Raw genomic sequence first — 24,233 nt, forward strand, 5'->3', positions numbered from 1 at the left:
TTGCACACCTTCACCCTTGGGGCGTTTTCCCCAAGTAGAAAAATGTTTTGCTTGGAGAACTCTAAAAATAGGAGACCCCACGCCCCACTTGCCACAAACCCACAGGAGAAGCCGGGCCTCGGGGGAATGTGAAGTAAATGCATTTATGGCACACACAAAAAATGGATTGCATTAAAAGGCTCTTTGGGTTTGCCGTGCAGGACACTCGCGCTATCCCGTCATCGGTTTCTGAAAAATCTTGGCTCAGGAACCTCCACGGTGACAGGCATTTTTTTACTTAATTTTCTGGAGCTGTTTTCTCCTCTATCTCTCTTTCCCCGAGCTAATTGCATGGCCTTCTCCCCCTCTGATGTTTATAATTACCTGTTGCGCGTTCTGGAGTTGAGCCAGAACCCCTTGAGGGAGGAAGGAATAGTGCAGAGATTCTTCTTCCCACAGGGATGATAACAAAGGGAAGGAGAAGCTGATTGGGCGAAAAGGGATAGTTTTGGGAAGGGCGGCCAACATGGCGCCCGGGGAAACTCTTGCTCTCCTTCTGAGACTGGGAAGGTTTCCAGAAGAGCAGGCCGAGGTATCCCTTGCAAAGCATCTGAGAGTTCGGATGTGTAGCTAACTCTGCTAAACAATCCTGGGGGCGGGTGGTGTTTTCTGGGAGTCACTGGGGCACGGCAGATCAGGGTGCTGGGGTTGTATGTTGGAGAGGCGGGTTCAAATCAATATTGTATTCTCCTGCTCTGGAGGGGAGGACCCAAACCCAATGGCTTCAATCTCAGATTCCTGCATTGCAGGGGTTGGACTGGATGACAGCTGGGGTCCCTTCCAACTCTACAGTTCTATGATTCTAAGTCTTTTCTTTTCCCTGAGCCTGCTACTAACTAGTGGCTATGATCTCCCTCCACTGTCGGAGGCATTATGCTTCTTCACATTGCTGGAAACAGCAGAAAGGGAGAGTGCTGTCGCATTGGGTCATCTGGATGTTGGACTAGATGGTGTGATCTGGGAGGCTGCTCTTGTTGTTCTGATGATCTTTCCTCCTTTTTGAGTGGATGGCATTGTTTTGGCTATGTAGCCAGTAGGCACTCAGTCCTGAACTGCAAAACTAGAATACTGAGTCTGGAGATGGAAGTTCCCTTTCACCATCTCAGCTGATGGCTATACAGAAACCCCATCCCTCTCAATGAATTCTAGGTTCATCTTGAAAGTGAACGTAACTCGTGGCCATTGCTGCCTATGGTGACTCTGGATTCCAGTAATTTGGCCTATTCTCAGAAGAAGAGTATAAACTGTTAGTTATGTTTTGTGCTTGGCTGCTTTTGAACGATAAAGAATGTTGCCCTAACTTCTAAAAACAGAGAGCTTGATTCTGCTAATCAGCAGCCTTCCAGGTTGTGCCACTCGAAGGGGGTTGGGTTGGGTTGGGCAGATCTGCCTGCTTCTGTTACGTGTCACTGTTAATTATCTCACAAACGCCATGATGTTTGTATTAACATCATCACGGCTTTGTTAATTGGCCGCTGTAAGGGCTTTGCATATAGCCTGTCTTTTATGAAATTGTCACAGTCTGTAATTCCCGCATCTTATACTCCTCCTAACCTCACACCTCCCCATTTCTTACCATATAATAAAACTGTAAGGCTGTCGTCATGCTGCATGGCCAACAGGTGGCCATGCCAACTCCAGTAGGATGACACACAGGCAGGCAGGCAGGCAGGTGAGCAAGTAAGGAGCATTTGGGGGATGCAGTTGGCCCAGGCAAGCAGTTTAATGGCAGGGAGAGGATGCTTCAGAGCCAGACTGCGCTCTGAAGTGCCTCCTGCTGGAGGAGGGACTTGCGGCGACTTGTGAGGGGAAGAGGAACCTGTGATGGGGAAGTTAAGTTTGGGCAACCTGTGAGGGGATAGGCGAGGGGGTGGGTGAGGTGAAAAGGGAGGAGAGAAAGCAGAATGGCAAAGCAGTAGGTGGAGCTGGCGAATGGAATGAGAAGGAGCAGCAGCCCCTAGTTCATACACACACAGGTCCCAGGATGATCTGACAGCACCATAGGACTACTGACGTGCTGGTGCTCAGCCGGCCTGATCCTGGTCAGTGCCTGAAGGGGAGACTTGCATTAGATTCCAGGAAAAAAGCAAAGTGGGATATAAATAGTAATAAACAAACAAATACATGATTCGTGCCAGCTTAAATAGACTGGCATAAAAAAACCTGCCAACCTCCCCTAAATCGGTGCTGGACCACAAACTTCCATCAGCCCCAAGTGACTGGCTTCTGCCATGATACATAAATGTGTTAATCTTCAAGGGATCCCTTTTATTGCATCTTGTTGCAATGGAAAAACACGGCCCTCACCCATCACTTAGTTTCATCTCCGCATTTGTCTCTGAACCTGAGAAACATTTGGAGGTGTGAGAAACCCGGTGGAGAGGTCCTAGGTTCTGATTGAATATTAATAACAATAGTTTTATTATTTATACCCTGTCCATCTGGCTGGGTTGCCCCAGCCACTCTGAGTGGCTTCCGACAGATGTAAAAACCTAATAAAACAGCAAACGTTAAAAAGTTCCCAATGCAGGGCTGCCTCCAGATGTCTTCTAAAAGTTGTATAGCTATTTATCTCCTTGACATCTGATGGGAGGGCGTTCCACAGGGAGGTCGCCGCTACTGAGAAGGCTCTCTGCCCGGTTCCCTGTAACTGTGCATTAGTCCGATAAGTGCCGATCGGCTTGTTTTGTCTGGGGCGGGACCTGCAACCATCACCTTCTGAAAGCATCTCTGTTTGTGGATAATTGCATCTCGCTCGCTCTCTCCTAAGCCTTTTTGCAGAGGGGACTTCAAGGCCTCTGTCGGGCACTGGTGAACCTGATGCATGCAGCCTGCAGACCCAGCCGTCGCTAAATGGAAACGAGCTAATTATACACGAAGCATTATATCCCCATCATTATTTTCCTGTATTATGGGTTCTCTCTCGCTCTGTCTCCGTCTCTCTCGGTCAAGGCTCCTGGTACATTGGCTGCCTGCATCTTCCTTTTGTCTCATCCGGCATTGTTCAATGGTACCGTGGCTTAAATCACCCAGGTGCAATGCTGATGGCTCAGGTGGGTGGCTTGCTTAATGCAGAGCCGGAGCCACAGATCCTGGGAGGTGTTCTTTTGCAGCAAGCACTAGAGGTGTGCATAATGATACAGGCCCATGAAGGTGGTGATTAGTCAGCTTGAGCGTGTCGTAAGTTTCTCTCTCTCTCCTGTGTGGTGATTGCCAAATGCCCGCCATTTCTCATGGAAGGGTGTTGGCTGCTCGCTCGCTGTCGCTCTGCCGCTTCTCCAGAGACACGTTGATGAATGTTCTGATTAGCACAAACTTTTGTCTGCCACTGGCGACTACTTCGCTTATCCTCGGTTGCATCAGGTGCTCCTTTATTTCTTTCGCTCCAGCAAGGAGACACAGGGTGCACCATTTCCTGCCGCTTAAAACACCTTACATCCCTTTCGCTGCTAGTCTTGGTGACTCTGCTCAGGGCCGCAGCCCATCCTCAGGTGCTGCTGTGGTAAAAATTGCCCGAGGAAAATAGTTGGGTTGTATGCAACTTAGTCCTACTCAGAGCACACCTGCCTAAATGAATGCCCTGTTTAATTTCAGTGGGCCTGCTCTGAGTAGGATACAGCCCATGGAGTTGGAGGGGACCTCAGAGGTCTTCTAGTCTCACCCGCGTGCAATGCAGGATGCAACCACAGCGTCCTTAACAGATGTCAATTCAGCCTCTGTTAAGTGTCTCCAATGAAAGAGAGCCCACTGTAAAGCTGCTCTCACTGTTGAGAAGTGTCTCTTAATGCTTATCCAGAATTGATTTCTCTCTCATTTCCAATCACTGATTATAGTCCTCTGGAGCGATGGAGAACAAGTCTCCTCATCTCCTGCATGGCAGCCCTTCAGATATTTAAAGGCTGCTAGGAGAAGGGGACGACAGAGGATGAGATGGTTGGACAGTGTTCTTTTAGTGACTAGCATGAGTTTGGCCAAACTGCGAGAGGCAGTGAAAGAAAGGCATGCCGGGCGTGCTCTGGTCCATGGGGTCACGAAGAGTTGGACACGACTGAACGACTGAACAACAACAAGCATGTCTTTCCTTAACCTGTTGTTCTCCAGAATCACCTGGCAGGAGCGGGTTTCAGGAAAGGGTCAGCAATAATCAAGTGAGGTTAACTCCTTAGTAGAAGAAATTAGGGCTGCTGAGTAGTGCCAGGCCTAATGAGCACAGCAACTCTTCCTGGTAGATCTTGCCCATATGAGGCAGTTGGGGGGACTGAAGGTCCCCATCTTCCCACAGCTGCCTAAACCTCCTCTTCTCCCGGTTCCTTCCCAAGCAATCTGAGACTCCGCTGGCGTGCCTGTCTCTGCTCCTCCCTCTTCATACCTCTTCTGGTTCTGGGAGACCAGTAGGGAGGGGAAGCTTGTCACAGCAGGATACCCTGGCTTCTTCACCAGCCTGATTCCTCTCTGCCTCTTGGCCTCCCTCCTCTCCTGCTTCCACTTCTGGTTCTGAACTGCTCTCTGCCACAGACTCTCCCCACTCACTAAACCCTGTTGCCTCTTCATCTTGCAGCACTTCTTCCCAGTCCTCTCTCTCTCATCACCGTCCCACCACCAATCCCGGGGCTCTGGGCCTTCTTCCCTGGGGGGTTCCCCAGCTGGTTCCTCCCACCAATTCTCTGCGTCCAGCTAGTCCATGACAGCAGCCCTTCAGATATTTGTTTTTTTTTTATAAGATTTTTATTATTTTCCATTAAAACAAAAGAAAAACATAACATAAACACCAACATTAACACCATAAAAACACACTACATAAACACAATCAAACAATAACAATAAAAAGAAAAAGAAACTTATACAAACCTTAAGCTAACATTTATCTTCATACTTTCCTTATTTCTATCTTCTCTGTTTGGGGACTTCCCCCATTCCCTCCACTGTCTTCAAAATCATATATATCTTCTAGGTAGCTTTATATCTTATTCAGTTAACATTTGCCCAAATTTTAATATGCTTAACTTTACTTAATCGAATACCTAATCAACTATAAATCTTATCTTAGCATCAAATCTTAACACATTTTTAACAAATAAGTCATTCGCACAAAAAATTCCTCTTAACAGTTTTATCTATCATAAACCTACTAAAGCCGATATTCTATTTAATTCTGCTCAAATATTCAATTTAACTGATTTAACTAAATAATCTTTAAATTTTTTACAATCCTGTGAAACCTTCTCCTCCCTCTGGTCCCGGATTCTGGCGGTCAGTTCTGCGAGTTCCATATAGTCCATCATCTTCATCTGCCATTCTTTCACCGTTGGTATCTCTTCACCTTTCCATGTTCTTGCCAATAAGATTCTAGCTGCTGTTGTGGCATACATAAAAAACACTCTATCCTGACTGGGTATCTCTTCATTGGTTATGCTCAGAAGAAATGCCTCTGGTTTCTTACAAAAGGTAACTTTCATTACCTTCTTAAGCTCATTATAAATCTTATCCCAGAAAGCATTTACCGCTGGGCACAACCACCACATATGAAAAAAGGTACCTTTCGCATGTTTACATTTCCAACATACATCTGACATTTTGGTGTTCATCTTAGCTATCTTAACTGGTGTCAAATACCATCTATAGACCATTTTCATTATATTTTCTCTTAAACTATGACAAGCAGTAAATTTGATACCTTTCTGCCACAATCTCTCCCAGTCATCCATCATGATATTATGTCCAACATCTTTCGCCCAATCTATCATTGATGATTTAACCAGTTCATCTTTCGTATGCCACTCTAGCAAAAGATTATACATTTTGGAAAGGTTCTTAAAGTTCGATTCTATCAGTTCTGTTTCCAGTTTTGATTTTTCTACTTGAAAACCAACTTTTTTGTCCATTTTAAATGTTTCGTACACCTGATGATATTGCAGCCAATCGGGGACCTGACTTTTCACTTGATCATAGCTTTTTAGCTTAAATGAGTCCCCTTCCTGCTGCAATATGTCCATATATCTTAACCAATTTGCAGACATGTTCGGTCTCTTATAGGCCTTGGCCTCCACTGGAGAAATCCATCTAGGAGTCTTTCTCTCCAACAGGTCCTTATATCTAGTCCAGACCTGATACAGGGATTTTCTAACTATATGGGTCTTAAAAGTTCTGTGAATTTTAACCTTGTCATACCAAAGGTATGCATGCCAACCGAACATATTGTCGTGTCCTTCCAAGTCCAACACATCAACATTCTCTAATTTAAACCAATCCTTTAACCAGCAAAAGGCCGCTGCTTCAAAGTAAAGTCTTAAATCCGGCAGGGCAAAGCCTCCTCTCTCTTTAGAGTCTGTTAGGATCTTAAACTTAATTCTAGGCTTTTTGCCCTGCCATATAAACTTCGATAGGTCCTTTTGCCATTTCTTAAAACAATCCAGTTTATCCAAAATTGGTATGGCTTGGAATAAAAACAGCATCCTTGGTAGGACATTCATTTTAACCACTGCTATTCTTCCCATTAACGACAGTTTTAATCTTGTCCATATTTCCATATCTTTCTTTATCTCCATCCACAGTTTTTCATAATTGTCCTTGTACAGGTTCAAATTCTTGGTTGTGAGATTGATACCTAGATATTTTACAGTTTTAACAAAATTGAGGCCAGTGCCTTCTTGTATTCTTTGAATCTGTTCTGCACTCAAATTTTTACCTAAAACTTTGGTTTTCTGCTTATTTAATTTGAAGCCAGCCACAAGTCCAAATTGTTCAATTAATTCCAAGGCTCTGGGGACACTGCTTTCCGGTTCCTGCAGGGATAGCATCAAATCGTCTGCGAAGGCGCGTAGTTTATATTCTTTTTCTCCCACTCTAATTCCTTTTGTCTGTTTATCTTTTCGTATCATATTTAGAAGGACTTCCAGGACCGTAATAAAAAGTAGAGGGGAGATAGGGCACCCTTGTCTTGTTCCTTTCTCAACTTCAATCTCCTCCGATATCACACTGTTTACTATTACCTTTGCTCTTTGTTCTGTATAGATGGCCTTAATGCCATTTAAGAATTTTTCTCCAACTCCCATCTTTTCCAAATTCTTTTTCATAAATATCCAAGATACTTTGTCAAATGCTTTCTCTGCATCAACAAACAATAGTGCCGCATCTGTATTTATGTCTCTTTCCAGTTTTTCTAAAATATCCACAATAATTCTCGTGTTGTTACTTATTTGTCTTCCTGGTAAGAAACCTGCTTGGTCTCTATGTATATAATCTTTCAACACTCTTTTCAACCTTGTAGCCAAAACATTTGCGAAAATTTTGTAATCCACATTCAAAAGGGATATTGGACGATAATTTTTCATTAGAGTCTTATCTGTATCTGGTTTTAGAATCAGTGTGATAAAGGCTTCTTTCCACGTCTCTGGTGCCCTATCTCCTTCTAGTATTTTGTTGCAAATTTCTCTTAACGGCTGCGATAGCCAATCTTTCAATGTCTTGTAGTATTTTGCTGTTAATCCATCCGGTCCTGGGGCCTTCCCCAATTGCATGTTGTTTATTGCATCCTCTATCTCTTGTGTCGATATTGGGTGGTTGAGAGTTATTAGTTTTTCCTCTGGGACTTTTTGCAATCCATTCTTTTCCAGAAATCGGTCTATCTCCGCTTCATCTATCTTCTCCTCCTTGTACAGTTGCTTGTAAAATCTTTGAAAACACCATCTGATTTCCTCCGGTTTCTCCACATTTTTTCCATTTACTACCAGATTACTGATGACATTTGCCTTTTGTCTTTTCTTTAATTGCCAAGCTAGTAGTTTCCCACATTTATTAGCAGATTCAAATGTTCTTTGTTTCATCATTTTCACTTTCCATTCAATATCCTGATTCATAATATTCGCATATTGGGATTGCAAGTATTTGATTTCTTTTTGAATTTTAACACATCTGGGATGTCCTCTTAATTCTTTTTCTTTTTCTTTGATTAATTTCAACAGTCTCTCCATTTCTGCATTTTGTTGTTTCTTCTTTTTTGCTTTTTCACTTATGAGGAATCCTCTCATTACCGCTTTACTTGCATCCCAGGCAATCCTTTTCTCCACTTCGGAGCTCCAGTTAATTTGAAAATATTCTTTCATCTTTTTCACCGCTCTTTCTACTAGCTTGGTGTCTCTCATCAGAGCGTCATCCATTCTCCATCTAAAAGAGTCCTTGGAAATCATTTTTAAATTTAACTGTACCGGATTGTGGTCAGAAAGCGTTTTGGGGCCAATTTCTGCCTTTTGTATTTTTGGAGCCAATTCATTCGAGATCCAGATGTAGTCTATCCTCGACCATGACTGCTGAGGTTCACTGAAATATGTTGCCTCTGTTTCTGTGGGGTTTTTTAGTCTCCAAGAATCCACCAAATTCAAATTATCCACCATTTCAAAAAAGGTCTTTGGGAGTTTCCCATCATTCGTTAATTTAGTTCTTTGAGATCTATCCATTAATGTGGAAACTGCACCATTGAAGTCTCCAAGGCAAACTACCTTATAGTCCAAATAGTCCAACAGCAAGTCATGTATTTTTTTTGTAAAAAATCGACTTTCCATCATTTGGTGCATAAAGTCCCAGAATCAAAAATTTTTCGCCTTGTACGTTAATTTCAATTGCGATGTATCTCCCTTCTTCATCTTTAAATAGCTGTTTTGGGCTATATTTCTCCTTTGCGTATATCACTACTCCTCTCTTCTTGACCTTATCCGATGATATAAACTCTTGGCCTAATTTTTTGTTCTGTAGTAATCTTCTGTGTCGTCGAACTATGTGGGTCTCCTGTAAACATATTATATCTAGATTCTTCTTTTCTATGCTGTAAAACACTCTGCGTCTCTTTGGTCTCTGGTTCAGTCCCCGAACATTCCAAGTCATTAACTTGAGCGCCATTTTCCTTTATTTATTCTTCTCCTCCAGTTGCCTCTCCTTTCTTACCTTCCTCTGGATCCTTTTGACTCGGCCCTGGTACTCCCGGCGGTGGAAATACTTCTGGAAACTTATAGAGCTGTGCTGGATCAAGTGGAGTGCCTTTAAATTGTTCCAGATGTTTGTCCAAAAACTTGCTGCAGATATTTGAAGTCTGCTACCATGTCTCTCCTTAACCTGTCATTCTCCAGGCCCAGCACACCATTCCCAGGCTAGAGCTGCTTCTCTGAGGCGCTCCATAGACCCTAGTAGAGCAGCTGCTTGGGATGCAGAAGGCCGCTGGTTCAATGCCCAGTGACCTCTCCAAGCAGGGCTGGGAGAGAGGCCTCTGCCTGAAACCCCAGACAGTCTCTACCTGTCAGTGTTGACAGTACTGAGCTAGATGGGACCAAAGACCTGATGTGGGATAAAGCAGTTTTCTAAGTACCGGTACCTAATTGTTCCTTGTGGGGACTTGATTTACAGACCCCTCACTACCCTGGGACATGTGGCAGTTTGTCATTGCACCTCCTTGAAAAAAGGTCTTGCTGGGACTTGTGGGCATTCAAGGGCTGAGAGAGAGTTTGGAGGAGACGAAGGGAGAAAAGGGCCTGTGGAAATGCAATCGAGGAAACCTGGCAATTGCAGCAACTCCTCCCAAAGGAGATTTCAGGGCAAAAAGTCATGCATGCAAGTAAGGAGGCTCTCCTTCCCTCGGGTGCCCCTTACATCATCAATGTGGTCTCCCGGCTGCCTCTCCAATTTAATTCTTCCGAAACTGTAGAAAAACACTCTCAGGGCCCAGCGGACGTCCCACATGGGCTTGTGTGTGAAATAGGAAATTGGCTCCAATTAGCACGACAGATCTTGGCTGACCTGGGAGATTACTTTCCCAAGTATTCACGCTGGAATTGGGACAATGTGCTGCGGATCCCTCCTGTGGTAGCAGAGGCTGATTTAAGCATTGCATGGCAGAGGGAAGTTTTTCTCCTTCTTCTTCCTCTTCTAAAGCCATGCCTAAAGCCAGACTTCGCCAACCTGGTGCTCTCCAGATGTCTGGGGCTACAACTCTCATCAACAGCAATAAAGAATCAGCACAATATCCTGCTCTCCTGGTAAAAGTATGCAGAGCAGCATAGCCAACGGCACAATGATAAAACCATTTAATAGTAAAAGTGCAACTAAAGCTCGTTTTCTAAAAGCAGTAGCAAAGGACGCTTTTTCAGGGGCGGGGGGACCCGAAATCTGAGAGCACTAAGAATAAAAAAGATGTAGAAACTGGCAGCTAAGCCTAGGTGTTACTAGGTGCTTCTGATAAAAGAGTCTTGGATTTATTGTGAAAGTAGTTCTTCCTTTTCGCCCTTTCAGAACTTGTCAATCAGCTTTGTTGGGCCCAGACTGATTAATCAACTGACCCTTATGTTGAGAACAAACTTGTAGTTGGTCTCTAAGGTGCTACTGGAAGGGATTTTTTTTTGTTTCGACCCTTATGTTGGTTAATCTGATTAAAGCAATTGCAAATGTGCTGCGGAAAAGCTAGCCCTTGGATATTTTGTGGCCGTTTGTCCTTTTGTAGGTGTCTTGCCTCTTTGCTCAGCTGGAAATGGTTTACATGCCCTCCCATTTTATCCACACAACAACCCTTTGAGGTAGAAACAAAATAGGAAATTCTTTCCAGTAGCACCTTAGAGACCAACTGAGTTTGTTCTTGGTATGAGCTTTCGGGTATCTGAAGAAGTGTGCATGCACACGAAAGCTCATACCAAGAACAAACTCAGTTGGTCTCTAAGGTGCTACTGGAAAGAATTTCCTATTTTGTTTCGACTATGGCAGACCAACACAGCTACCCACCTGTAACTGGAACCTTTGAGGTAGGTTAGTCTGAGAGGCAGTGACTGGTCCAAGACCACCCAGTGAGTTTCATGGCCAAGTGGGGGGATTTGAACCCTGGTCTCCCAGGTCCTAGTATGACACTCTGACCATTACACCATGCTGTCTCTTCTACTAACTAGCTGGAATGGAAATATTTATTCCTGATCTTCCAGCAAAGTGAACGAAGAGGTCCTGCAGTCCCATCTCCCTCCCTCCCTTATCTAGTCTTAGGAAATGACTGTTTAGCTGCAGCTTACTGTGTTGATTTATAATTTTACTTTAAAAACAACAACAGTGCTAACGTTTGAATTTGGGAAGCTGATATTTCATGATACCCACCCCTCCCCCCCAAAATAATCAGGCCTGTCTTTAGTAAATGGGGACAGCAGGTTCTCTTGAACATGCCTTGAGGATTGCTGCTTTTCACAGGTATTCAGATTCCAACTTCATGCATCCCATGTTATTCTCTGCCCTGCAGGTGTTTTGCTAGACATTCAGCAACATTTCGGAGTCAAGGACAGCGGAGCCGGCTTGCTGCAGACAGGTAAGAGAACTGTTGAGCGTGTTTTCCCTCCTCTTCTGTGCGGCTTCTTAATCCAAGGTCACAGTGCCCTTGTGAGTGAGCGCTGGCTTGGTTTTAAATCGCAGCTGGCTGGCAAATGCCTGTTTTTACATCCTTGCGCCCTGCTTTGGCTCAGCTCAGCTGCAACTTGGCCTTCAGCGTCCAAGCAAAGCAGAGCAAGGCAGCTGATGGGTGTGAGGAATGACATAGATGCTTGTAGCATCTTTTTTCCCCCTTAGGCAAAGAGCATCTTGGTATCCCAGGTAAAGCAGACAACATCTCCTGTTTTGGGTAGCTTTGGGGAGCCGAACTGTGCCTAAGGCAATGCTGAGCCTTAGGAAACAGATGACGGTCATAATAATCGCTATCACTTTATTACCATAAGCAGATCATCCTGATGGCTTTTCACTGGTGGCTTCCCGTTGGTGGGAATGCTCTCCCCAGGGAGGCTTGCCTGGCACCATCATTACATATCTTCAGGTGCCAGGCAAAAACATTCCTTTTTTAACCAGGTCTTTGGCTTTTAACTATCTGTGGCGTATTAGAATGGGTGGGGTGCCTTAAGGGATTTCCCCCTAGTTTTAATATATGAAAGACTCAGTCTTAGGCTCCCCGACATTGTTGGACTGCATCCCCAATAATCCCCAACCAGTTTATAAAATTAGGGGTGGGTGCTTTGAGAGGGTTTCAGAGCATTTAGCCCATCACAGGAGGGTTCTAAGAGGGGTCGTGAAACAAGACAGTTTTGATGCTGTGCAACAGGCATAGGCAAACTCGGCCCTCCAGATGTTTTGGACTACAACTCCCATCATCCCTAGCTAACAGGACCAGTGGTCAGGGATGATGGCAGTTGCAGTCCCAAAACATCTGGAGGGCCGAGTTTGCCTATGCCTTCTGTACATTCTCCATTTATATGCTTTATAAATAAAAATAGCTTGTTGCGCAAGCCCCCAATGGCACATGCCTCAATGTGGCGAGGCAGCCTCATCAATACAGTGGTACCTCGGGCTACAGATGCTTCAGGTTACAGACGCTTCAGGTTACAGGCTCCGCTAACCCGGAAATAGTACCCCGGGTTAAGAACTTTGCTTCAGGATGAGAACAGAAAGAAGTCTCATTGGCGGCCTTATTCTTGTGCATCCCAAAGTCCACACAGTGTGTTTTTGGAAGCGGGTTGAATGACCCACCTGCCGGTCACGACACATTGTGATAGCACCACGTGATCGACTGGTCTGTTGTCCCACCCACCTTCCAAAGTAGATCTGGAGCCAAACGGGCTCCCCACCCCTGCTGCAAAACTCTCTGAATCTTCTGCCAGCCAATCCTGGCTTGCAAACCACGTGGCCAGATGGTGCTCTTTTGTAAAGGCGGCGTTTGGTGAAGCTGCTGCACGCGGCACATATTGCAGACAGGCGGCCTTGGCTTTTTCCAAGCCCAGCTAGAAAGAAGCCGCATCTCTTGGTTGCATCCAACGCAGCGTAGGCGTGTGTGCATCAGGGACCTTATTAACTCATTCTGCTCCTTGTTGTACGGTGGGTATTATTTATATAAAACCTAGAACCCGACTGTATGTCTGTCCTCCCTCTGCTCTCCCACCCCAGAGTACCAAAATTAGCAGTTTGTTCCTGTAGAGCCAGGAAGATGGTGTTTGCAGTTGGTTCAGGTGTTGTGCCAAACCATGGTTTTCACTAAATGGAGTCTGGATCCCAAACCAAAATGTGCATGTGAATCATTGATTGGTGCATCCTCGCCCCGTATCCTGAGTATCCCAAGAAGCAATTTCTAGTAACGTGGAGCAATGTCCCCAAACCAGAGCTTCTTGGTTTGGATGTAACACTAAACCTTGGTTTGCACCAATTTGTGGCTTTTGGTATATTTTGCTGTCTCAGCAGAAGCAACCATTAGACTTAACACATTATGGCAGAAACTAGGATAGGCTAAAGTTGGCCACTGTGAGAACAGGATGCCAGACTACATGGGACATTGGCTTCATCCAGCAGGCTCATCTTATGTTCTCATGTTGTTGGTGGTGACCATGAAGAGAGAGGTTTGCATAAAGCCTAAGAGCCCAGATGGGGCCGAATGCAGAAACGCAAAGCCCACCGAAGAGCAAGGACTGTAAACCAAGGCTGGTTATTTTAGCATTCCTTGAGCGACTTCCCTCTGCAAGTGCACTCCCCACCCCCACCTTCTTGAATTCCAATATAATTTGACAAATGTCTCTCTGACTCTTAAAGAATGAGGATCGGCAGAGGCTACTGCCAGCCTCGCTTTGCTGTGCGTCTTCAGTTGCTTTCAGGGATTTGAATTAACCTTGGCACAGGAAAGAAGTAAAAGGCAGGCATGGTTTTCAGCTCTGCGCCAGCATTTTAACCGATACTCACACATTCCCTGCGTGGAGCGGAGAATGGTGACATTTCAGCTCTTGCCTGCTTTGCTCTGCCGGTGCATGTTCAAATGTGCATTTTGGGGGGAAAGGTCTGGGTTTTTACACGAGAGCGACATCAATGCAACAATGCTTTCCCAAGCCACTGGTGTGGTTTTTTGATCCGGTTTTAGGAAGCTGGTGGTGTAACTTGGTTCCCCTTTCCAATGGAATAACCCATGGTTCAATTTCTCCGGCTTGCCTGGAAGCCACAGGGCAGACGGGATACCGTTTTACCTCTGTGCTGAGAAACCACAGCCCATCTCCCATGCCTTTTCGGGGTTAGGGAGCACCGCTGCCCAACCAGGTTGACTGTCGGCACTTTCCTTTGTCAGCAGCGCCGGCTCTACTATTAGGCAGAGTAAGGCACCTGCCTCGGGTGGCAGATGCAAAGAGAAGCGGCAATACTGGATCTACATTTGGGGACCCCTGAAGCTCGAACTGTTATGGGGGCCCCCTTCACAACCAACAACGAGGTCTGGGTAACCACTGTTATCTTCAGTGGGGTTGCTGCACAACAGATTGCTGCATTTTTAAAAAACTACTGCATCTCAGATTTTAATTAAAATTGCTGTCGTGCCAAAGTCAATAAAGTGAGCCAAAATTTCCTATGCCTTATAGGGGGGGATGGAAATTAGGGAAATGTTCTATACATGTATGATGCATCATAGAATGATGAAATCGGGTCTACTAGACCCATTTTTTTCTAAAGCAATGTGGACTAAAGCCGCTTCTGGGGCCCTTGTAGCTTAAGCTTCATTAGTTTCATAGTCAATCCACCCTTGGGTGGCCGGTGCTTATTGCGACTTGTAAGTCAGAAGGCAGGGGGGCCAACTGGGGGTGAAGCCAGAGGCAAACAATGGGCAGGGGCAGCTAGGCCTGGTTTTGTCCCCATCCTTCTCCATGTGGGGAACACTAAGGCTGGAGAGGAGGAGAAAGAGGGTGTCAACAGTTAGTGCCACCCCCTTGCTGTGCTTGTTAAGCAAGGAGGCAGGCAAGAGAGGAGTGGCGAAGGATTAGGCCGAGCTTGGTGCCCCAGTTTTCCTAATGGACTGGCACCCACTTGGCCTTCTCTGTGGCCCCATCAGCAGTGCTGAATTAAAATTTAATTATCAGTTGCCCTCAAAGTGTCTCGGGCTGTTCCTGATTGTGATGCCCTGTTCAAGGCAGAATAGTTCTCAGCAAGGCACCCCATGGTTGGAGCAAATGGAAAGGGATTGGGTGCCCTCCAAGTATTAGTGGACTCCACCTCCCATCATCCCCGATCCTTGGCCATACCGGCCAGAGCTGACGAGAGCTGGAGCCCCAGAATGGCTAGAAGGCGACGGATTTCTCTGCCCCGTAAATTTCTAAATAAACGCTACTAGGGGTTGACTGAATCCTCTCTATAAAAGGATAGAAAGGAGCAAATCAAACATAGCATAAACAAGACAAAAAAACCTAAAAACAAAACCAACCAAGGGAAAGAATGGTATATAAACAGTTCAAGGTAATTGCTCGCCTCCTCTGCAAATTTGTCTTCATTCTCCATTTCCATCTATAGTTCTGTTTTCAGCTGCGGTCAAGGCTGGGGCTTAGAAATGTGAGCATGATTATGGCTTCTAAAAATTTGAAGTTGAAGGTTTTGGGCCTTTGAATAGCTATTCCTGCGGAGTTTTGCAACGAAGGAAGAGGTGTGTTGGGATGGTAGAAGCCCAAACTAGGAGCAAAGGCAGCTGGGACCCCAGGGGCCTGACTCCCTAAGCCACCAGCGAGGAATCTCTGGCTTGGGGGCCTCTTTCAGCCCACCAGGCCCCTCTCCAAAAGGGCCCACCAGGCTATTTCTAGCAAACCCCACCCACCTGCCAAACGTGTGACAAGATTTGATGGTTTCCTGCCCCTGCGCTTTTTTTGCCACTACAGTGCCACCTCTCCTTGTGGCCCGAAAAGGCACTGCAGCTTTCAGGCCCAGCAGCTCAGGTGACCTGAGGAGCCAATAAGATCCCTTCTGGCCCTATATAACTGCAGCCTCTAGTCTAGTTCTGCAGTTCAAGCTGATGGCTGCAGGCTTCCAGGACCCGCTCAACTGCCTCCTTGCCAGAGGCGTCATCTTTGCAAGTTGTTTGAGGGGGCCCAATGCGACGGCCTGACGTCACGCGTGCGACATCGCAAGGAGCCAGGGGGTTGAGCCAAATGCCCTCTGAACGTTGAGGGGGGAGGGTACAACCCCCTCAAAAAATACATTGGGGTTCCCAAAACTGCCTCGGCCCCTAGGAGTTGGCACATATGCACCTTGCCATGAGTTAGAGACACGGAAGCCCATTTTACTGTTAAGTGGGGAGGTCCTTAACATTGTGTGTGTGTGTGATTCTCAAGTACAGGTATCCGAATTTTTCAGCTGCCTTATCTATACTGTGCAGGCCTGTGATTCTGGCTAAAGATATTAATTTGCATGCTTCTTTCATGTTCCCAGAAGGTAATTAGCAGACTTGGTTCTTTTCCTTTTATTTTTTTAAAGACCTTGGGAACCCCGGGTTGCTGAATGCAGGAATTTTTGTTGTTGCCGTATGAACTTTCATGGTGGGGCGGGGGGGGGGGGTAGAAGAATCAGCAAACAGCATAATCTCATGTGTGGCACAACACAACCTAAAAACGCTGCGGCATGCAGCCAATTCTACCTACTTAACTTGACTGGAAAACTGGGGCATCTCTCCTTCTGATGCCAGACTTGGGTGGCGAGGGCAGGTCGAAATGGAGCCAAATGGAAACTACTGAGAAATAAAAGAGAGAGGCATCGGCATGCTCTGAGTCAGTGTTTTTCAACCACTGTTCCGCGGCACACTAGTGTGCCGCGAGATGTTGCCTAGTGTGCCGTGGAGACGGTTGGGATTTCCCCCCCTACTCGGGTGAAGATGTCGCGGTATGGCCGTTACGGTGGAGGTGAGTGGCGCGGGTGGAGAAGAGACCGCAGCGACGCCTCTCTTTGGCTCTTTTCGAGGCCCCGCTTAGCTAAATTCGCGGCGCCTAGGAGGGGACTCCCCTCGGGGTAACGGCAGACGGGGCTTGTGGCCGGACCTGGCGGGGTTTGTTTTCCCGCCCTTTGGCGCTACTGACGCTGCGCGGGCAAAATGGAGGCGGCGCCAAAGATGGCGGCGCCCAGGGCTGCTTCGCTCGCCTTCGGCAGCGATGAGATGGGCGGGCTGGTCGAGGGAAGAAGCTGCGAGGGCGGCACCGCGGCGGTGCGTTTGGCGGAGCCGTCGGCGGAGGGAGGGCGGTGCGAGGGCGGAGAAGCGGCGCCGGAGGGCGTGAAGGGCAGTTACCGCTGCTTGCTCTTCCTCTGCCGGCTGCCTGTTCGTTGGCGCGCTTTCCAGGAGCCTCTAATAAAGGGAGCGGCGGCCTCCCCCTTTCTCCTTCTACACGCGCCTACTTAAACTTTTGTGCCCCGAAGTATGTGAAGTGCGCTTCCTATGCGTTTTTTTTTAAATTAATTGCTTTGAGTATCTCGGCTATAACATCCAATTAGATTGACAGAAAAACTAGGCGAAATCTTTTGCGTTGATACAGGGTGTCGGTATAATAGTATTATTTTCCTCCTTGCCGTCGCTTTGACGTGGGCCCTTCCCCGCCCCCTCCATAAGCTGCCAGCATGGATGCTGGAAACTTGCGTTTATGATGGTTGCAGCCCTCCTTTTGCGGTTCAGTGGGAGTGCAGTTTGGCAAGTGAAGTGAACGTAGCCTGAAATTGGCTTAAGACTATTAAGGACGTGTATTTTCTTGGAATTTTCCATAAAAAATTCTTTTTTCTTTTGCGGGCACCGGACTGTGTCCTGGGTATGGGGGTGTGTGGGTTTTTTGACATCATCTTCCAACTTCCTTCCCGCCCAAGCACAGTGTGCGCAGCAGCGGAGAGAAGAATTTCTGTTTACTTACTATTTCATAATAAAGTAATTATAAAATACGTTCTTTGTGTTTATTTGATTCCTATTCAAGAGAATTGCTTTATATATAGTCAATATAGGCACAGAGTTAATTTTTTTAACATTTTCTAATGGTGGTGTGCCTCGTGATTTTTTTCATGAAACAAGTGTGCCTTTGCCCAAAAAAGGTTGAAAAACACTGCTCTGAGTAACCCAGGGCAGTGAGAATTAGACAAATTAATGGAGGATAGTGACTATCAGCTGTTTTTGGACTACTATGGGATTTGTAGTCCAAAAACAGCTGGAGACCCAAGTTTGGGAAACCGTGCCCCAAGCAGAGAGTCTCTTCCCAGCCTAGCTAACATTGATCCCTTTTAAATTGGAAGTGCTTGGGGTGGAAGCAGAGACCAGTGTAGCATGATGGTTAGAGTGTTGGGCCAGGACCTGGGAGACCAAGGTTCAAATCCCTGCTCAGCCATGAAGCTTGCTTGGTAGCCTTGGGCCACTCACACCTTGGGCTGCGTACACACAACATTTTGTCCTAGAATCAGTGGAGACCAAGTACTTGTTTTTTCGACGTACACCGCACACAACCTAGATCGGTTGCATATCTTCTGACCCTGAAAAGCTCTTCTTGAGAAACTGGTTTCATTCTGAAAACAAAAGTTTACTGTAGATCGATTTTAGCATTACCCTGCCCTGCAAGCAGGACCTGAGCGTAAGTCCTCTCCCCTCCTGAGTTTTCCAGGAACTGATATTCAGAAACATTGCTGCCTCTGACAGGGAATGGAAATTTTGCCCGATTTCCACATTTTTGCAAGCACTCTCCCCTAGCACAATGCATTTCACAAGTTATTTCCACAAATACATCCATTTTCATTTGGCTGGGGTGCTGCAGCCCTAACCTCTGAGAAACGCACACTTCCAATGATGGTTGTGTCTTCTTATTTTTTCAGGAAGTGTGAATTTTAAGCAAGTAAATCCAAACTGAACCAAATTTCTCCCACGTCTCTGGTTGTGAGGGGGGATATCTTGAAATCCAAAGTCCATTTGAGAGCTTTCGGTTTCCCTCAGTTAACCTCCTTATTCTGACATTGCGGAGAAACTTTCAAAACACCACAACACGTTTAATGATATTGATCTCCTTCAACACCCAGGTTTTGTATTTAAAAATAAATCAAGTTTGTGCGTCCTGCTTATCCCCTGTGTTGGCTTTATTTTATTTTATCTCTTCAAATCAAGCAAATCAGCAGCACCTCACATTTCCTGACAGAGAGCCAAGTTGTCGGTTGAGTGGCTTCTCCCGAGTCGGAATAACTGAGCAGGACACTCATGGGTAGCAGTGCGTGAAGGAAGCTATGGAGCCTGGAGAGGATGAACTGCTTTTTCCCTCTTCACATAATTGAGAGAGAGAGAGAGAGAGAAGAATCAAACCACATACCAAAAAAGAACTGGGACATATTTGAGAGAAACAACGGCCCACCTGTATCAGGGTGGGTCAGGCAACTGAAGGCAGAAATAGATACTGAGCTGCCCATCCTGTCTAGTTAATTCAGCCTTTCCTCTGATTATTATTTTTTAAAGCACAATTATAGCGAAACAAATGCATTTTTTTCCAGGGTGTGTGTGTGTGTGTGTGTGTGTGTGTGTGTGTTGTAGTTCCAAAATGTCACCCCAAATCCACCTTCCTTAGGAAGGAACTTAAATGGAAAGGGCGTATGCTCTGTTTCTTTTTTCGCCTCTTGTTTCCCCACCACCACCAAAAGCAACATTTTAATGAAATTATAGATCCACAGAATGCAAGGTAGAATGAAACACGGGATGCGACGCAGAAGCGCTGTCTGCCATAAATGCTCAGCAACCGTGTCAATGCAGAAATTGACATTAGCTTTCGTTCAGCGGCATTGCGAAAAGCTAATTTCTGTTCTTTTGCTGAAAAAGCATGTTTATCTCCTGTTTCTTTTAAAAAAAGAATCTTTTCTTTTTTTAAAATATATTTTTAATTTTATTAGTTTTCAAAAAAACGGGATACAAGCTCGTATGCTCTTGTTTCTTCGTGTTTACCTCCCCCTTTCAGCCGGCAGTTTTGCATCTGCCAGAACGCGCTCATCAGTGTCTGATCTGGGACTTGGTAGCTTAACCAGCGCCATTTTAAATGGTTCTGGTGTGGCCTGCCTCTGAAAGCGGTCCTTTTCTGCTCCTCCTTCGTGGTCTACAAAATGGCTGCCCAAACCAAGACCACCCTTCACGCCATGCATTTAAAGTGCTGCTTTGAACAGTCAAGGCTCCCCCCACCCAACACACAATCCTGCGAAATGTAGTTTGTTTAAGATGCTGAGATTTGTTAGGAGAGCTCTATTCCCCTCCCAGAGCTGGAAGTCTCAAAGTCCCCTGTGAAGAGGGATTGATTGTTGAACCATTCTGGAAACAGTAGCTCCCTTGGTGGGATGCTCGTGGTGTATCCTCCATAAGCAGCTATGTCTTCCCAGTTAGCAACTTCAATGGGGGCAGGCTGCTGTGTGGGGGACGGGACTGTACCCTGGCAGGATCCCCCTCTGGTGCCTCCCCCAAGCATCCTTTCAGATCAGACACCAAACCCCCCACTCCCATCAGGCTCCAGGTGGCCAACATCTTGGTTTTCCATGATACCATGGAAGATGGTTCAACTTCTAGAGCATTGTGGAATTGGCCACTGTCTGGAGCTACCAGTGCTATCAAGTAAAGACCTCCAGAAACCACATGAGGTTCGACCACATCCCACTTTGCCCAGTTCCCTTTCAACCCTGCCTTGTGGGAGCGCCAGGTCCAAGGCCTGCTCACCCCTTCAGATGGGCTTTCTTACCTACTTCTGTCCCCTGCATCTATTCCTTCCTCTGCATCAGAGGCTTCTTCAGATGTTGTCGGGCAGGCCTGCAACCCCAGCATCCTCTGAACCAACGTGGCCAATGGCAAGGGACGGCAGGAGTTGTCCTTCAACCACACCTCCGTGGCTACAGGTTCCCCGTCCCTGGGCTTTAGTTCATTGTCTGCCTGTCGACTAGTCTTGGTGTGCGCTCACCTGCATTCTGTTGTGCTGGAGGGTAAGCTAGGTGGACAAAGATCTGTCGCCGGAGCTCGGAAGCCCCATCCATCACATGCAAACGCGTCTCAGGAATTGATTTGTGCCTAACGAGACTCGCTGGCAAGCAGTCTGTCTGATGGGCTAAGAGTTGTTTTCTGAATTTGTTTACAAGTCAATCAGTGTTTGGATGTCGCACGTAATTCGAGGCTCCTGTAAATGTATAGCTGTGACAGGCTTGGCCTCGTTATTGTGCCATCTGGGCCCTGTCATCTCTTTGTTCTTGGCAATGAATTTATTCCTTTGTCCGCCTCCATGCATCTCTCCCCTCTCCGGTCATGTTGCGCATCAGCATCGGTCTTCTAATTGTTGGTTTTTGAATGTAACTTGCTAATACAAGGAGGGAAAATGGAAAATATTAGCAAGGCGCATTGCACAACGCAGGGTGACATCTGCTTTTAGACAACAAATTATTTGTAATGGGAGAAAATGTATGCAGATCTGAATGCTGCTCAGACCTCACATTTCCTGATGGGTTGCTGTTTCCTGATGAGCAAGTTAGTTTGCTGTTCGTTTTTATTCGAATTATTAACAGCATCTCCAACATCTCAGAGTAATAATTAAGTGTGTGCATGGAAGATTGTGTCCTGTCGTGCATTTAATAACACTCCCAACTTCCATTGCAAAAAAAACACCAAGACAGGGATTTTGTGAGGCTGTGATGCTAATGGTTGCAGTCCTCTACTCACTTACTTTGGGAGTAAGCCAAAGTCTTTGCAGACCTGTGAGACTTATTTCTTAGTGCGTATCTATAGGATTCCACTATAGGTTTACCAGTTCATCTCACTGATTAGCAGCATAGTCCTATGTGTGCTTACTTCAAAGTCATTTCCACTGTGTTTGATAAGACTATAAGCATGTTTGAGATTTCATTTCCAAATTATTATTTTTTATGATTTTTTTCCAAATTATTACAAATCAAACCAAATTAATTAATTTAATTTAATACAATTTCTTAAAATCAGCTTTCCAAGCATGACCACCATCATTTTCTCTCATAGCCTCATCATTTCTTATTTAGAGTCCAGCTGACACCCTTCACTTGCTGTTTAACCACTCTTCTAGCTGGCCGCTTTTTCCACCTTACAAGCAGCACCTCCGTTACATCTTCTAAATAAATAATCTATTTCACGTGTGTAATCCTTCATATACATTGTTGTTCCAGACCTGGTGTGCTGCAACATTGTTCAGTTCTTTGCAGTGTTTATCTGGATGCTACAAGGTCACAGTCCATTCCTTCCGCTGTTTACACACTAGCGTACGAGCTGCAGCCATAACTCACAGAATGCATATCCGAACTCCGCCATTAAAATTCCGCTCTGGAGTTCTTCCTCGGCACACAGTTAAAAGCAAGATCTTTTCTCAAATTCAGCCTCTTTATCACAACTGTTTGGCAGCAGTTCATCCCCCCGCCACTTCATTTATCCAACAGCAGTCCAGGAATAATTTTAAATAAAGTCCATTCATCCTCGGTCGAGGGGGGAGGACATAGTAAAACCTTGTTAAATTCCTTGTACAGCTTAAATCAAAAGCCTCCCCCCTCTTTTTCAAAGTAACAGAGTAACATAGCAGCGGCTACACATGTGTCTTTCATTATGCGGGGGGGGGGGGGACAAAGAAGAAAAGAGACCATTTGGAAACCACAAGAAAGCACAAAGCACCTTGTTCTCCCCCTTCCTTTCCCGGCTATTGTAAGGATTCTCAAGCAAAACATTCAGATACCTTCAAAGAGCCAAACCCAGTTCTTTTGGCAGCTGACTGATTGCAGCCCATTAGCATATGTTGGTCAAGCAGCGCCTCTTGATTAATGCCAATTGTCCAAATTATGGAGGAGCCAGCCATAAATCATGCCAGAGACAGAGGCTCTTCCATGGCAGGGACACACTCTCAGGTCGCACCCGCTCTGCCTTTCAACTTGGCAGCTTGAGTGGCACATCAGGATGCAGTGAGCTCCCCAGACCCCACTGGGCAGCATTGCCAGGATTTGTGCCTCATAAATCCTGGCTTTCCTCTGCCTGAACCTCCTCGCAGCCCACGGAGGGGCTATGGGGAGCGACCGCCATTGACTTGTGACGTGACCGGAAACCCTTGTTTGAGATTTCAATCTAGTTCACTTTCTGGTGGACTAAAGAACTGCCGGTAAATTGTGGAGCACATCTAACTTACTTTTAACATGAGTATGTGTAACAAATTGCAAATAACAACCAGGGATCGGGGAGAAATTTAATTTGGTTTGCATTTTTAAATGAGTCGTGTCAAGTTTGCACTTTCTGAAACAGTATGAGAACCAAAACACAGCTGTCCTTTGACATTCACGCTTATCCGAATTTTGCATGCAGTTCTCCAGCGCTTATAAAAATGCATGCATTGGGTAATAGTGTACCTAAAAATGAATAAATTGATTTAAAAATTATACATATATGCATGCTATTTGGAGAAGTAGCTGGCAAGAAAACGTCTACCGGTACATTAATTAAAACTGCATATAAAAACACGTCTATTGGGAGAAATTTGCCATAAAATGTGGAATAATTTTCGTTAGGATTTTTCAAGAGAAGTTGTTGGGGTTGGGTTTTTTTTTTTTTTTCAAATTGCTGCAGGAATGGAATTGGGGAAACTTGAAAGTGACAGGTCCCTCCATCCATAGTGGCAACTTAGCAATGCCTATGTAGCACAGCCTAGTGGTTAGAGCATCTTCTTTGCAAGCAGACGGTCCCAGTTCCAGCCTCTGATGTCTCTAGATAGGGCTCGAAATGCCTGTTGCCTGAAACTCTGGAGACCCATGGTCTGACTTTGTAGGAGGCAGCTTCCTGTATCCCATGGGAACAGGTCTTCTAATATAATTGAGGCTGCTCTGCATAAGTGAGCAAAATGGGCTCCTCCTTCCTTTGCAATTTGTTGGATTTTCTCATATGCAATGTAATGCAGATTTAATCAGGGCCATGAAATTAATTGGCTGAGATGTCTTTAATTGGGTGACGACTCCTATTAATTTGGTTGCAAGCTTATGTCGGTTATCTGAGATAGCCACTCTCCCTTCCTGCAGTTTCCAGCAACTGGTATTCAGAAGTATATTGCCTCTGATAGTGGAGGCAGAACATAGCCACCAGGGTTAGCAGCCTAACTCAGGGTTAGCAGCAGACCTGAGCTTTGTAGATACAGTATACCCCCCCAAAAGATATTTGCAAATAACACCCAAGATGCTGGGGAGACCCCCCCAAAAAACAACAACAACAGTACAGCAGCCATACAAGCAACACTGACTGGGGATGGGGTGGGGGAGCTGGGGGGGAGGGAACGGAATGGAGCTCTGTGGAGCTGGGCACTGTTGGCTGGCTGGCTGAAACCCTGAGCAGGAGCTCTCCATACTGCAACATTCAGCTTAATTAACTTGCACTTTTGGATACCCTTTGT

At 45.8% G+C, this 24,233-nt stretch overlaps 1 protein-coding gene across 3 annotated transcripts in view; it reads left to right on the forward strand.

The window, feature by feature from the left end:
- The window catches only part of SPNS2 (sphingolipid transporter 2), a 94,909-nt gene that overhangs the window by 28,638 nt on the left and 42,038 nt on the right, over positions 1–24,233 (forward strand). For all 3 annotated transcript variants that reach the window (XR_004427965.1, XM_033172020.1, XM_033172019.1), the window contains exon 2: positions 11,297–11,362. Coding sequence is in view for 2 of the 3 variants with exons in the window: in XM_033172020.1 (XP_033027911.1) it covers positions 11,297–11,362 (66 nt within the window). In the remaining variant the exon portion in view is untranslated. The remainder of the gene's footprint in view (positions 1–11,296; positions 11,363–24,233) is intronic.

The sequence above is a fragment of the Lacerta agilis genome, chromosome 15 (assembly GCF_009819535.1).
Source record: "Lacerta agilis isolate rLacAgi1 chromosome 15, rLacAgi1.pri, whole genome shotgun sequence".
NCBI lineage: Eukaryota > Metazoa > Chordata > Lepidosauria > Squamata > Lacertidae > Lacerta > Lacerta agilis.